The following is a 17,109-nucleotide window of genomic DNA, read 5'->3' as shown; positions in this document are numbered from 1 at the left end:
TTCTTTATTCAGTAATATAAACATTTATATAATTATTTATACAGGGTGTCCTTCTACTTCTTTTTTTGTCAAATAATTTAATAAATCTTTTTTGGACACCCTGTATAAATAATTATGTAAATGTTTACATTACTGAATAGGAAATTGAAGAACCTTTCAAATGAGCTACCACACGACCCCTATTCTCATTTAAACAAATCATCGATTACGTCATCACGCCCAGGCGGATGGAGAAACTCCTTTCTCCACTCGCGACAGACACTGGGAGAGTAAGAAGGATTCGCAGTGCTACACACAGGTTAGGAAAGTTCTCCATAAATCCTTTGTCTGCTAAGTAGCTCAACATGTAAACGGGTCCTTTGATTTTGCCTTTGTCTTCTTTTTCTACATTCTGAATCATGCTGTTGACAAGCTTCAATTCAGAATATACTTGAAGACCATCAATGTCACTGTGTTGGGCATCACTGAGAGCAATGTGTAGGTCCTTGCAGCATTTTAATGTTTTGTTATTACTTGTTCTTTGAATGTAGAAACCCAAACAGTTTATAAAAGAATTGGGTTGTCTTGGGGTAGTTACTCGGAGAAGAGGGTTGTCTTGGTAAAACACTATTTGTCCATACTTTATTTATTGAACACTACTAATTATTATCAGTAACAAGTTGGTGGACGAAAGTCTATATTCTAACTACCTTGATGGTTGAATAACGAATGCTGAATAATGAATGATCTCTTTCTTTACTTGTTACGTATCTATAATCAATCCCAATTGTTTATTATGATTGTTGACACGATTCGGCCTAATGAAATAATTATATCAAAATAGCTGACTAAGGTGTTCTTGAAACAAGTGCATTATATTGGGAAATCTGTGTCACTTAGTTATTTACAACAACAGGCAATGTTTGTTTTAAGATATTTAAAAATTTTATGAATATAAGTTGCTTTTATTTTGGAATGATAATATAAATCCTGTACAAGTTGGTGATAGTTTTGAAGCTGCTCAAATCTGTCTCCTAGAGAAGAGGAAGAGATACACTGATCCAAGACCGCGTAGAAGAATTTAGTTTTGAACACGATCTCAGCATCAAGAACTGTTTCATCACTTGATTCATAAAAAACCATTTTCTTCTTTTTTCTCGGTCGCAGTTCACTTTCTTCAGGGAATGCTGGGTCAACTTCAATCATTTCGGCCACTTCCCTGCAATCGACTAATATTCTGTTAAATCCTGCATAAATCCTTGTTTCTTAAAAAAATTGCTACGTTGAAGAAATCAAAGCAAGTGAGTTTGCTATGTCCATGTCAACCTCTTGAAGTTTCTTGCTTATGAGGTTTATCTTAAACAAAATCATATGCCACGTTACTAAGCAGCAGATGAATCGGAAATATTTCAACTTTTTGGCTGACTTGTAGGTGTATTTCTTGCATATGCGTCTAGCCTTTTTTGGTCTTGACTACATTCAAAAAGCGCGTCATAGACTTCCCCAAGCTGATATTTCAGTGGCACAACCGCATTAATTCGAGTCTCCCACCTAGTCTCACTCAAAGGTTTCAGGATCAAGTTTGTTACGTGTTGTTTCAGAACATCCCAACGATGTGGTGATCCTGAGAATAAATTGTAGACCTCCTGGATGATTCTGAACATGGAAATTATTTGTCTACAATAAAATTAAAACTTACTAAGGCTTTCTGAAATATTACTAATTAATCATAAATGAATGAATAATTGGATTAAAAAATTGACATAAGTTAAATAATTTATCGCATTTTAATTTTTTTTGGGGAGGGGGCACATTCGCCCCAAACCCTTGGCGCCCTGTGCGGGCGCACGGCTCGCACGGCCCTCGGGCCGGCTCTGGTGGTGCATACAATATTCCAGCTACAAAAGAGCTGATATGAGTATTATTTGGCGCAATGTATTTTCATTTTGATGGAAAATAAAATTCTAGTTTTATTTTGAAAGATTTTTTCCATAATATTTGCTAAATTTGAAGTAAAACGCGCCACAAAAGAGGCTCAAAATGCAAACTGTATCAAAGTTACTCCCTTGTGGCGCGTTTTACTTCAAATTAAGCAAATATTATGGAAAAAATTTTTTGAAAATAAAATTAGAATTTTATTTTCCATCAAAATGAAAATACATTTTTGCTCCCCGTATTACTCATATCAGCCCTTTTGTAACTGGAATATTCTATGCGCCTCTCATTTTTACGGCGATTAGCGGTTTTTTATCGGTATTTTTAGCGGTAAAATAGACAAAGAATATAAATCGATGTTCACGGCATGATGATGTATACCAATATAGATATTTATTACAAAGAATCCAGTATAGCAAATTATTAGTCCATTCTTTCACGGTTTTTGCTCTAAATTTTAAAGAACCGCTTGGATTGACATGGAATTTGGCATACGTATAGGTCAAAGAAAAAAAGTGATATTGTGCCGATGTGTGCTTTTGCCCTGGGGGTGACTTTCACCCCCTCTTGGGGGTGAAAAAATATATGTCCAAAATAAGTCCGGAAATGGGTAAACTGACTAATTTTAAGTAACTTTTGTCCTATAGAGCTTTTTCGCAAAGTCAACACTTTTCAAGTTATTTGCGAGCGAATGTGTTCATTTTTCAACAAAATAACCACATTTTTAGACGGTTTTTTGCAAATAACTCAAAAAGTAAGTATTTTGTCGAAAAAACGTTCTTAGCAAAAATATAGCCTATAAAAAAGTAAAAACAATGGTGTACGCGATAGGTCTCTGGATCTCGTAGAACCAGAGTTATAGCTAATGAAAAATAGATTCATATTCACCAAATTTCAAATAGAATATTTCGACGTGAAATATCCAAAAAATTAAGCACTTTTTGGGGAAAATCCATTATAATTTTTTTAAAGTGTTTAAAAAAGCTTTATTTCTGTTTTTACAAAACGTTTCTAGCATTAAATTTAAGCAATTTACGCTCAAAATAAAGTTGGTCCCTTTTGTTTTTGCAAAAAAAAATCGGGAAGACCACCCCCTAATTAGCAACTTAAATGAAATTAATCGTTACCGCTCCACAAATTATTTTACTTATGTTGTGTTTATATGATCTGTAAGTTTCATCGATTCAAATTGCTTATTTTTGAAAAAATTTGGTTTCAAAGTAAAATTTTTAAAAATTTAAATTTTGAAAAATATGCTTTTTTTTCAAAATAACTTAAAAATTGTTAGAGATACCAAAAATCTCGAAAAACAAAAAAGTCAGATTTGCTTTTCTGAATATCATGTATTTTTTTGTTTTTCTGTTAGACAAAAATTAATTAAGATTTGGTGTTTCTAAATTTGCATACATTCGTGATCAGTGACTCGTTCAACCCCTTTTAACTACCGCCCTTTCAATAATAAGGACTTTGAACCGATGAAACTTACAGATCATATAAACAATATATACAAGAGTCAAGAAACTTGTGAAGTCGTAACGATTAAGTTCATTTAAGATACTAATTAGGGGGTGATTTTCTCGATTTTTTTACCAAAACCGAAAGGGACTAACTTTATTTTGAGCGTAACTTGTTTAATTTTGATGCTAAATTTTTTTTTTATAAAACAAAAATGAAGCTTTTTTTAAACACTTTAAATAAGTTGTAATAAGTTTTCCCCGAAATGTGTTTCATTTTTGGTTATTTCACGTTAAAGTATTCCATTTGGAATTCGACGAATATGAAACTATTTTTCATTAGCTATAACTCTGCTTCTACTAGGTGTAGAGACGTGATATATACACCATTTTTTTAAATTTTTTATAGGCTATATTTTTGCTAAGAATGTTTTTTCGACAAAATTCCTACTATTTGAGTTATTTGCGAAAAACCGTCTAAAAGCGTGGTTATTTTGTTGAAAAATGAACATATTCACTGCCAAATAACTCGAAAAGTATCGACTTAGTGAAAAAACTCTATAGAACAAAAGTTACTTAAAATTAGCCAGTTTATCCATTTCCTGACTTTCTTTGGACGAATATTTTTTCACCCCCAAAAGGGGGTGAAAACCACCCCCAGGGCAAAAACACATATCGGCACAATATCACTTTTTTTCTTTGGCTTGTTAACTATGTGTATGCCAAATTTCATGTCAATCCAAGCGGTTCTTTAAAATTTAGAGCTTTTGCAATATTTTACCGTTAAAAAACGGACTATATGCAAAAATACAAAGATTGCGCTGGGCAGGACACCTTATAAGAATGGATAATACAGGACACCTAGTAAAACGCTTAGCGGAACTATGGTGGGATGTCGGCCAGTAGAAAGACCAAGGAAGAGGTGGATAGACGAAGTGAGAACCGATGCCAAAGAGATATTGAGGGTTGATGATTGGTGGAGAGCACCAGGGACAGAGATACTTGGAGTCGGATGCTGGTGGGAGGCAGGCCCCACTTGGGTGTAGCGCCATAGGAGAAAAAGTCCACGTCATGACAGAATAATTGCTGAGGCCCTTAATGCAAAAATTGATACGAGCAATTTTTACAGACAACTATACTCTGGGCTAATTAGCAAAATTCATGGAAAAGTTATTTACCAGCAATTTTATTGCTGGAATCGAATCTTATGATTCTATATATTAATAATATAGGTATGCAAAGTCCGCAGATAGTGTGCTACTTTTTTTATAAACAAAATGGCGTCGACAAATCGTATTTTTTTCAATTATTGCTCTATAACTCCGAAGATTTTAACTTTACAACAAAAACACCCAAATAAAAATTCACCGTAATTAAATTCTGCATAGAGACGTGCTTTTCCCGATTCACTTCGACGAAAACTTTCCCCGGAAAAAGCGGGTTTTTCCAACAAAATCTTTAATTTTCAAATAAAGTTTTAGGTAAGTAATTATTAATCAATAATTAAATAACTTAGTGACATCAAAAATTTCTTGGTATAGATTGTAATTCCAGAAGCCGGTGAAAATTAAACGAATATTTTAGCAACAATTCAATTGTTAATTAACAATTTACGATCGCAATAGTAACCAAAATAATCATGATACATTGATCAAACTTATAAAGATTATAAAGATGAGATGCTTGTTTAATATTTAATCGACAAAATATAAATTTTTCTCTTTTTTGCATAATCATTAAATTTGAAAAAAAAATAGTTATAATACGTTGGTCTAATTAGTAAAGTACAAAGAAAGGTTATTTACCAGCAATGTTATTGTTTTAATCGAATTATAAGATCTTATATATTATTAATATAGGTATGCAAAGTCCACAGATAGTGTGCTACTTTTTTTATAAACAAAATGGCGCCGACAAATCGTATTTTTTTCAATTATTGCTCTATAACTCCGAAGATTTTAACTTTACACCAAAAATACTCAAACAAAAATTCACCCCAATTTAATTCTCCATAGAGGCATGTTTTTCCCGATTTGCTCCGACGAAAATTTTCCTCGGAAAATGTGGGTTTTTCCAACAAAATCTCGAATTTTCAAATACATTTTTTGGGCCAGTAATTATTTATCAATAATTATATAGCTTGGTGAAATAAAAGCTTTCTTGGTATAGATTATAAATTCAAAAGCCGGTTAAAATGAAACGAATATTTTAGCAACAATTCAATTGTTAATTAACAATTTACAGTCGCAATAACAACCAAAATAATCATGAGACATTGATCAAACTTAGAAAGATTATAAAGGCGTGATGCCTATTTAATATTTTGTCGACAAAATATAAATTTTTCATTTTTTTGCATAATCTTTAAATGTTTAAAAAAATTGTTATAAACAAATTAACATTTCTTAGAAATTGTTTATTATATTCTAATTTTAAAAAATACTTAAAATGCACATTCCATAGGTCTTGAAAATTAATGCTTTAAAAAAATTTTCCAACCATTTGCAAAAAAGTTAGGAAACAGCAAAATAAATATACGATATCTCCATTGTTTATAATTTGTTTTAATTGTTTCAAAACTTAAAAGTGAGTCTATGGTACATTCTAATTACTCACAAAAAAATGTCAAAAATTAGTGCAATGGTTATATTTTAATCAAAGATTAAAAATACTTTTTTTGTCATTTTTAGCGCGAAAGTGGGCTTGATACAGAGCCGGAGATAAAATGTTCACTCGAAGCGACTGACACGCTTAAACTCTCGCGAGTTTTGTATGTGGGCGGGTAGCTACGATACTGTATTATTCTACTTTCGCGCGTGTAAATTACAAAAAAAATATATTTATAATCTTTAATTAAAATATAACCATTAAGCTGATAATCGATATTGTTTTATAAATAATTAGCTTGTACTTTATACTCACTTCTACGCTTTGAAAGAATTAAAAAAAATTATTAACACCGTAGTAATAGTATGTTTATTTTGCTGTTTCATAACTTTTTTGAAAATGGTTGCAAAAAAGTTTTAAAGCATTCATTTTCAAGATATTTGAAATGCGCATTTTAGCTATTTTTTAAAATTATAATATAATAAAAACTTTCTGAGAAACGTTAATTTGTTTATAACTATTTTTTTTTAATATTTAAAGATTATGCAAAAAAATAAAATATTTATATTTTGTCGACAAAATGTTAAATAGGCATCTCATCTTTATAAGATTTCAAAGTTTGATCAGTGCATCATAATTATTTTGGTTATTATTGCGACCGTAAATTATTAATTAACAATTGAATTGTTGCTAAAATATTCGTTTAATTTTCACCAGCTTCTGGAACTATAATCTAAACCAAGAAGGCTTTTAAGTCACCAAATTATTTAATTATTGGTAAATAATTACTTATCTAAAACTTTATTTGAAAATTAAAGATTTTGTTAGGAAAACCTGCATTTTCCGAGGAAAATTTTCGTTGGAGCAGATCGGAAAAAACACGTCTCTATGCAGAATTTAATCACGGTGAATTTTTATTTGAGTGTTTTTGTTGTAAACTTAAAATCTCCGGAGTTCTAGAGCAATAATTGAAAAAAACACGATTTTCGGGCGCCATTTTGTTTATAAAAAAAGTAGCACACTATCTGCGGACTTTGCATACCTATATTATTAATATATACAATCATAAGTTTCGATTCCAACAATAAAATTGCTGGTAAATAACTTTTCCCAAAAATGGCCTATTCTCCGATAATCAGCCCAGACTACTATAGGAGCACAAATAGATTGCTACAAAATATCACGCAAGGGAAAATAGCAAACGTCCAGGACGAAGAAAAACTTCATGGTTGCAGAACTTGCGAAATTGATATGGTATTGATACAAGCATGCTATTTAGGGTGGCAGTGGATAACATTAAGATAGTTAGACGGTTACCAACGTTCTGAAAGGATATGGTACATGAAGAAGAAGAACTATACGACGTAAGAGCTTATATGAAGAGTCAAACGATAACGGATTGGGACTAATAAACTTTGCAAGCACCACAAACATGATAATAGGAAGAACACGATAAAAGGACATGTAAACCGTTGACACTGAAAAAGACACCGTTAACCAGATAGATCACATCCTGATAGATGCAAGGCAATCTTACGACCTTAGTATGGACACAGCATAATAAACGAAACCAGCAAGGACACTCCCTGATGCCGCCTTTGAAGTTGAAAAGTACAGGGTCGCCATTTTTCGCGTAGTACATCTCAGTGGTGATGTGATGTGTTGGTTCATCAGTGTTGCCGATGTCACCAACTTTATTACCCGTAAGAGATTCTTTTTGAATAATTTCTGGAATTTATGCAAAAGATTAACAATACAATCGCCATTCATCGTCAATATTTTGTGTTATGTCCCAATTATTGACATAATTCCCACAGGCATACGTATAAAATTATGTTAAAAAATATGAATGTCATAAAAGTTGAGTAAATTTGATAATTATGTATAAATCGGCAACATTGTCTGGTACTACGCACAAAATGGCCGACGATCTGCGCAGTAATAGTGCGCGAACTTTTCCCGCCTACTAGTGTGTCACTGCTGTTGCGTTTTCTATGCTGTGGTATGGACGTCAGAAGCAAGCGAAGTCCAAATATATATTATATAATTTCCACTTTCTTATAAATAGCAAAAATCAGAGGAATAATTTCAAACCTAAAGAAGGATAAACATGAAACACGACTGAATTAATGTGAATAATCTTCGCATTGAAACTGTAGCGAGAGAATATAGGGGTCAAGAGTTATAAGGGATGTACATGTCTCACAAGTTGGATTTAAAGGATAAAAAGAGTTTAGAATTCTGGTTTTCCAGACTGATTTTATTTCTTTTGGACCATTCTTACATCGTAGCTTTGAAAATTTTCTTAAATTTTCTGTATATTTATTTATTTATTTATTATTTATTTACGGGCAAGCCCAATTCAAAAAAGATTATTACAAAGACAAAAAACAAAAACAATAACAGTGTCAATACAAAGATCAAATATTACAATATGTATTAGATAACAAAGCTATTAAATTAAAGGAAAAAAAGAACATTACAATATAAACAAGCTGAAAATGCGAGCATTATCATAACGAAAACTTTGTTTATTTACGTATTTAAATTCATAATATGGAAAATTTCTATTATGAAAAGTTGTTTAGTATTAAATGCTATGTTTTAATATGCAATTATATCCTAATTTAAATATTGTGAACTATAAAGGTACTCTACTCTCGAACGAAATTCATATTTTTTGACATACCTCGAATAAAATTGATAAAATTTGATATATGATGATTGCAAATTTTAGACCATGCAGATCTTTTTATGAAGAATAACTTTTCTTCGTAAAATTAATAATAAAAGAGTTATGAATGAAAATGATATTGGTATCCGTAATTTGAGAAAAAATTTCAAATATTTTTTTTATCTTTAGAAGGATGTACAAGTAATAATTGCATATTAGAACATAGTTTTTAACTCCAAACAACTTTTTATAATAACACTTTTCAATATTGTGAAAAATAAAGATACTTTAATCTTGATCGAACTTCATATTTTTTGACATACCTCGTATAAAATAGATTTTATATCTAATAATAGTATATTATTCAACGAGCATGTAATGATGGCTATTACTCACGATGATGAAGTTTGCGACACGAGCCGTAGGCGAGTGTCGTAATTCATCAAAGTGAGTAATAGCCATTACATGCGAGTAGAATACTATACTTTTTCTACGACGTTTTTTTATTTTAATTAGTAAAAAAGATGATTATCAACTACTCGAGATTTAAATTATAATAATTTACAAAAATGCCTAAATGCTGTTTACCCCTAGTACGTGGCTGAATAATTGGTTGCCTACATATACCAAATTTTTATGTATAGGGCTTTTCATCGATTGTCATTTGTTTCGAGCTTCTGTCATGTGTCACATAATATTAATATATCTACGTCATACGTCTTTGGTTTGTATCCTTGGTACATACCAATAACGTACGACGTAGATAAATTAATATTATGTGACACATGACAGAAGCTCGAAACAAATGACTGTGAATGAAAAGCCCTATTGTAAAAATACAACAAGAAATAGTCAATCCAAGTTCTATTCGTTTCCGAAAAATTATAAGCATAAATTTGTACCTACTGTCAATCAATTTAATAAATAGGAAATTGTTATTATCGGTTATTAAAAAGTTATAATTTATAATGTATATATTTACCTTTAGCTATATGTAATATAACAATATAACTATATATAATATGTTATAACATATTTAACACAATATGACTTAAAAATAAACACAATCTTAGTTAAAATTCCAATTAACACAAACAAAATGCCCTAATGTCACTGTCACTAAAATAAATGATAAACGTCAAAATTTATAGTAAAACACGACTGTTTTGTATTATCTCGACAACGAATATTTTACTGTGCAAAATATGAAGAACGAAAGTAAATTGCAAATTACATTTTTTTTTATTGGAATAATTATTAGAGCCATTTACTTTCGTACTTCTTATGCTGCACACTAAAATATTCATTGTCGCGATAATCCAAAACAGTCGTACATTCGTGGAATGACCCATACTGAAATTGTTACAGTTAAAATTCCTTTAAAAAATTTACGGAGTTAATTATTGATATAAATTACAATAATTGTATTAAATAAACAAGTTTAAATAATTTTATTTGCAGTTTATATACGATTAATATTAAAAGTGACATGCGCCACTTGAATCTGACTTCAGCCCGTGAGTAATGACCCGTGACTAATGAACTATTACTCACGGGTAAAGTAATGGGTGTTACTATCTATTAAAAAATAGCGAATAATAAGCATATTATTAAACGGTCGTAGAAAAAAATTAATGTGTGTGTACTTTGTACGCACGTAAGAAGTTATATTTCTATTATATGATTTCAGCGAAATAAAATACTTTTAACAGTTTATTTTTATTTTATTAAACACTAAACTGATTTTAATAGTTACTTACCACTTTCCAAATATACAGAAATTAAAAAAGAGACAGCAATTGTCCGCATTTGAAACCGGGACCTCTCGATCCGCAGTCGAATGCTGTACCAACGAGGCATTGTTTTGACGGTTTCTCGGACATTATGACAAACCACGGTAACAAATAGACGAAGTGAATGAAGTATTAAATAAAAATGTTTTAATAATACTTATTACCTTACTCCCGAGGAAGGCAAATCCAAAGACACAAAAATTATAATAAATATATTTACTAAAAACACTAATATATTTTTTCCACGCCTTTTTTGGACTGATACATGTAACTTAAGAGATTTAGCAACGAAAAACATACTGTCTCTGTGCGCATGCGCGCAGAATAATAAAAATTCACTTCCTATCGCGCCTAACGAACTATAACTTCAAAAAATAAATAAATACAAAAAAAGAGAATGTGTGTGTACTTTGTACGCACGTAAGAAGTTATACTTCTATTATAATATAATTTCAACGAAATAAATATACCTACTTAACAATTACAATACAAAAAATTAAAAATAATTACCAAAAATTAACCAAAACTTAACAATGCCAAATATTAAAAAAAAGAAAAAGAAAAAAGTATGAATCGTCCGGGAATTGAACCCGCAACCTCGCGAATTCTCAATCTCTGGTCCAATGCTCTACCAACAAGGCCATCAAGGCGCATGCTATTGACGTTTCTGATATACATATTTACACATCACGGTGACAAGTGAAATATAAAAATAGGTGTTTTATTATTTTACGCCCAAGGAAGACAAATCCAAAGACACAAAATTATAATAAAAAACCTTTTAAACCACATTTTTCAAATTGCGCAAGTTGTATTTTAATATTAATGTTAATAAATGAAATATAAATATTTTGACGTTTCACAATTTGACAATTCACTTTTAACTGCAGTGTCTTAAAATTTTTAAAGCACTAGTGCCTTAAAGTAGCATTTTTAACGCTCCTATGGAGTGCTAAAAATTACATTTTTAACACGTTTGTAGAAAAATATATTTAAAAACACTAATATATTCTTTCCACACCTTTTCTGGACTGATGCATACATAAATTAAAACATTTAGTAACTAACTCCATACTGCCTGTGTGCGCATGCGCGCAGATTAACAAAATTTCACCCTCAATGAAATCGCGCCGACAAAAGTATAACTTCAATAAACATTTTTCCTTGAAAATAGTGAACTGTAATTTAACATTACATTAACATAAATAAATACAATTTGTTTATCTGACATTTCAATTTTATGTTGACGTTTAGTTGCGTCAAACGAAAACAAAGTAGAGTTGACGTTTCTATGTCGGAAGAAAATGACAATTTAAAGGAGGCTTGTGACGTCACAATGACGACTTTGAGGTCGGATATTTTGAAGATGGTTAGAGATAGCGAAATGCCGTTTTCAGATTTGGATTCAGAAGACAAAACTACATAGGAATCCATCGATAGGTGGCCTATAGATATTTCAGGAGCGGCAACGCAATAACAATACACACACTTTTGCGAATTTATAAACGAAAAGTTTTCGTTAAAAACAAAAAAAGTTTAAGCTTAAAAATTGGTGATAGAAATTATATTAGTATCGTATATTGCCATTTTCGTATTTTCTTTTCTGTTCGGCACAATATAATTACATTTCTTAGAGTTATGTAAGTATAACGAAACAGAAGTAAATACTAATATAATATAGGCGTGAGTATGTAATTTTAACAAGCGAGGATTCTAAAATATACTCGTAATCTGGAATTTGTAAAACGCGCAGAAAGATACAGAGAGATATTTACTGTAATATCTTTCAGCTAACTTTATTGTAAAAGCTGAATACTGAAAGTGCCTTATTGTGAGAACCGGGGAACAATGCGTATTTTCCATGCAAATAAGGCTGAAGAGTTTATAACATAACGTGTAGGCTGGAAGAGAATCTATTACTGGCAGCCCTTATACGAATAAAAACGAAAAATACTTTAAAAAGGCAGGATTTTACTGAAACTTTCGAATCGAAAAAACCAGACTTGGAAAAAGACCATTCAGCTCTAGAGCAATTTTATTTAAAACCGATAAAACGTTTTTATATGGTTGGCCAAGGGCGTCCTTCGATTATAAAAAATATAAATATATTTATTTATAAAAAAAGACTAAGTTTTCAATTTAATGAATTGACTGAAAAACCAGACTGAAAACAATGGGAACCTTCTCAGGTTACACCTCCGAGGCTTCTACAATTTGCAAGCCATAACGGATGCTGAGCCTAAAGAAGATGAGGGAATTTTACAATTTATAATTCACGTCCCATCTGCTCAGCGCGGTAAAGTTCCAACGAGAATGTCTCGTTGGAACACGAGAATGTTCCATCTTCCTTAGTCTCAGCATCCGTTATGGCTTGCAAATTGTAGAAGCCTCGGAGGTGTAACCAGAGAAGGTTCCCATTGTTTTCAGTCTGGTGGGATGTAGAGTAACATTATGTTGTTTTATATGCCCATTAGAGTAAAAACTTAGTCTTTTGCTAGCAGTTGCCGCTAGGGCATCTATGCCATTTCGTTCGTTGCAATCCGTGACTGCACTCCGGAGTTTGTTTTGGTTGGATCAGAGAGAGCAGCATATGTGCCTCCTGATGAGAGACTAATAAGTTTCGAAACCGGTAGAGGTGCTTGCTGCACTCTCTGATTGGACTAGAATATGGTTCGGCTGTATTTTCGTTTTGCAACGAAATTGAAAATGGTTATTCATTTTTGATATTTATTTATATTATAAATATATAGATCTTGGGCCCAGCATTTAAAAATATATTACCTCCCTAATGATACTTTTTTACTCAGTTATTCATATTGAGTTGGACAACTTTTCTGTTACGAAAAATTTTCGTGAGGGGGGCGCTTCGTAAATATAGAGATGTCTAAACTTTGGTGCATCCGAAAATTGGTGTACACTTGAAATTTGTCGGACAGTATTACCAGTTAATTGTAAATATTTTGAGCTGTGAGGGTATAAATTTCATTACTCTTTATGATGCGTGTGAACGTACCCCATATGGGGGTGCACTGTGCACTATGGAGTCATAAATGAAGATTATTTTTGCAGGATTTTTTGATAAAAATACATACAGTATACTGGTAATATTGTCCGACAAATTTTAAGGGTACTTCAGCTGTCGTACACACCAAACTTTAGAAACCTATATATTTACAAAACGCCCCCCCCCCCAAATTTTACCGAAATCCGAGTCGACATAAATAATAACTGAATGAAAAAATCTCATGAGCGACATAGATAATAATTTTTTTAAGCGTGGGTCCAATGTGTAATACATATGCATTTGTGTGATTTTATAGTGATTCACAGATATTCAGATTTTTTAGGTCTGTCAAATTATCTAAATATTTTTTATGTGACGAGTGGAGCCGTTTTTATACGTTAATCATGTGGAAAGGATAATTTCAGAAGCATGTCGGGATGTCGGGAAATTGCTCTAAACGTGATAAGGAATATATTACGTGCATTTCCCAAGGGAGCGATTAAATGTATTGAAAATGGATGGATATATCGATGCATTTGTAAAATAGGAGAAAACTAAATTTATTTTTAATTTATTTGTAAGTGCTTTCTTATTTTCTAAAATTGTTAGAAAACTCTATTAAGAAATCGAAAATTTTAAACACTCATACGATTCACGTATTTATTATTGAAATTTCTCATGGTAGATAGTTGTAATTGCTAAATATATTTGAATAAAACTCCTCTCTACACATACATTACGCCTGTTAATTCTAAGCAATTTTTTAATCATACTCTTTTCTCATTTCCTAGGAATCAAATGTAGGATAGAGAAAGCAACATCTGCACTTCAAGAAATGGCTAATCTATTTTCAAATGTCATGATTTATCAATGTCCATAAAAATCAACCTCCTACGATGTTATATCTTTCCTACACTGTTGTACAGAGTTGAGCCGTGGACTCTCATAGATGCTACCTGCAAGACAATTGAGGCGCTATCGACATGTGGCTTTATTGTCGAGTTCTAAAGATATCGTATACCGACAACGTTACTAATGAGGACGTCTTTTTAAGAATGCAAAAAGAAAAATAGCTGCGAACCAAAATAGAAACAGCAAAAATCAGTTAAAAACCAGCGAAAGATATGGATTGCTGCTACTAATTTTACAAGAAAAAGTAGAAGAAAATCGCAAACCAGGTGAAGGATTTCCTGGGTGAAAAGTAGATATTATGTACTTGGTTCAACACAATAACTAAAAATCTTCTCAGGCGACAGTGTACAAAGTACAGATTGCCATGGTGATCGCCAACATCCGAAAGGGATGCACTACAAGGAGAATTGGATAACTGCATTGCACAATTTGGAAGTTTTAAATACAATAAAATCCAGAAAATTGGAATACAACTTGTTCCAACTCATTATACAGGGAAAGATTAAAGGAAAAAGAAGCATAGGGAGACGCAGATATCGTGGTTTCACAACCTGAGAGAGTGGTACGGATGTATATCAAATTATTGAACTTTTCAGAGCAGCCGTCTATAAAGTCCAAATAGCTATGACGATTGCCGACATTCGACGCAGAGATGGCACTTGAAGAAGAAGATTGCACAATTTTTAAGAAATATATGAACCCAAGTAATCTACAATTTGATTCCTTAAATATACATATTACACAAACAGGGCCGGCGATAACGGGCCTGCAAGGGATGCATTGCAGGCGGGCGCCCCTGTTTGGGGGGGTATTATGTAAAATACTAAAATAAAAAAATTCTTTTTTCTTAAATGTGGTTGAATTTCGTCATAATACCCTAATCTGTGTTTGTTAGTTTTGCATATCAAATAATATACAAAAATATGCAACGCCGCATAGAATTCTTACCATGTAGTAATATAATTTATTGGTCAAAGATATCATATTTCAACCAAACAACTTTGCTATGAGAATGCTTTGTTCATGTTCTTCAAATTTCTTGCAAGTTGTTAGTGTTGTATCATCAGTATGAGAGGAAATGAATAATTTCTAGTAAAGTAAACAAGATTGTGATACTCTTTTCTTGCCGCCCGCGCCTGTCTAATTTAATGTAGGTACCTATTAATAGGTATCAAGTTAAGTATTAATCCCATAAAAACATAATATTTAAAATAAAGATTTTACTTTAAATTTAGTTTAGAGCTCTTTAGATTTAGTATTACATATTTCATGTGATTATAATACAGAATAGTTTGTAAGTTGTACTCTGCAGTTAAAGAATCTATTAGCATTCAATTAATATAAAATTATATTTGTTAAGTACTCAGTAGGTAGGTACATACTAATATTAATCTACGCTTAAGTTATTATTTTTATTTAGTTAAATAAAAATGGATTCAAAAAAAATTATCTAGGAATCTAGGGCACAAATCGAAAAAGAAAAAGCCGAAAAAGAAAAAATGACACAAAAAAACAATATCAGTTCTCTTACGCCCGGTTTCATAATCAACTTTTTTTATGGCATAGACTTGGAAAGTGAACATTAACTAAAGTTCACTTTACAGTTGACATTTACCCATATGAATTGCAATGATAAAGGTACCAACTAAAAATTTAAAGTCCACTTTAACTGATTATGAAACCGACCGTTAGCCAATTTCTTAAAAAAGTTAAAGTGAAGTTGTTGTGTCAGATGATGGGTCCAATAAAACTGTAACCGAAATGTATTTACCGGGTACATTTGCGAATAGCGGGACACCGACTTAAGTCGCTGCCCGGAACACACATTTTTAGGACACAAGTCCAAAATCAAGTCATTAATAGGGAGAAAAGCTCTTCTAGCTACCCCTAAAATCAGGGGGTTTAACACATAAAGTAATACAGAGGATGTTCCATTACCCAGGGCATCAAAGGTAACGTTCAGTACAAAGCCTCCTTATTCGTTATGTACTGCGATGGGGAGGGGTGGTGGTACAGCTTGGGGGTCAGATAGATACGGGGTCAGGTTACACAGTGTAACCGGTTTGATATTCGGACATGTGGGTCTCACTGTTCCATTTGAACACACATAATGTTCCCGAGGCTGGGGTTGTACGAGTATCTGTGTGTGGGGGGGGGGGCGCCTGTGCTAGTTTTGCAGGCGGGCGCCTTATACCCTAGCGCCGGCACTGTACACAAAGACAATGAAAGACATCAAAAACAGTTTGTTTTATGACAAAACTACAATCAAAATAACATTTGAATTATTAATTATAACGAAGGTCTCAGAATGTTTGATTTAGATTTTAAATTAAAGAATGTAAACTCACCTTCCAATTTCTTCCTCTAACGTGTAAAAATCCTTTGGATCTTTCCCTCTTTGAATTTGAACTTCTCTATGTGGGAAACTTAATTGAACCTCTGGAAAGAAAAAAAATCATGATGTGTGTATAGTGTGTAATGAGTATAACATTGTTATAGTCCGTTCGCTAAACGCCGACACAACTGGCTAGTGAGTCTAGTACGTAGTTTTGCCAATTTTGGTAAAATTGGCAAAAAATAATTACTAAATGGTTAACAAGTACTAAATAATTAGTAATTTTGCCAATTTTTGCAAAATTGGCAAAAAACAAAAAAAGTTACCGACTAAAATCTCTAGCCAGTTATGTCTGAGTTTAGCGAACCGACTATAATACGATTATTGTAGATTAATCATTTTGACAATCTCCGCTT

The 17,109-nt window shown here is 32.0% G+C and overlaps 1 protein-coding gene across 3 annotated transcripts in view; it reads right to left on the bottom strand.

The window, feature by feature from the left end:
- Window positions 1–17,109, bottom strand: part of LOC114335253 (myosin light chain kinase, smooth muscle) — a 123,826-nt gene that overhangs the window by 50,122 nt on the left and 56,595 nt on the right. For all 3 annotated transcript variants that reach the window (XM_028285472.2, XM_050654332.1, XM_028285464.2), the window contains one exon: window positions 16,707–16,797. In XM_028285472.2, coding sequence (XP_028141273.1) covers window positions 16,707–16,797 — 91 coding nt within the window. The remainder of the gene's footprint in view (window positions 1–16,706; window positions 16,798–17,109) is intronic.

The sequence above is a fragment of the Diabrotica virgifera genome, chromosome 1 (genome assembly GCF_917563875.1).
Source record: "Diabrotica virgifera virgifera chromosome 1, PGI_DIABVI_V3a".
NCBI classification, from domain to species: Eukaryota; Metazoa; Arthropoda; class Insecta; order Coleoptera; family Chrysomelidae; genus Diabrotica; species Diabrotica virgifera.
This window is presented reverse-complemented; position numbering and strand designations above follow the sequence as displayed.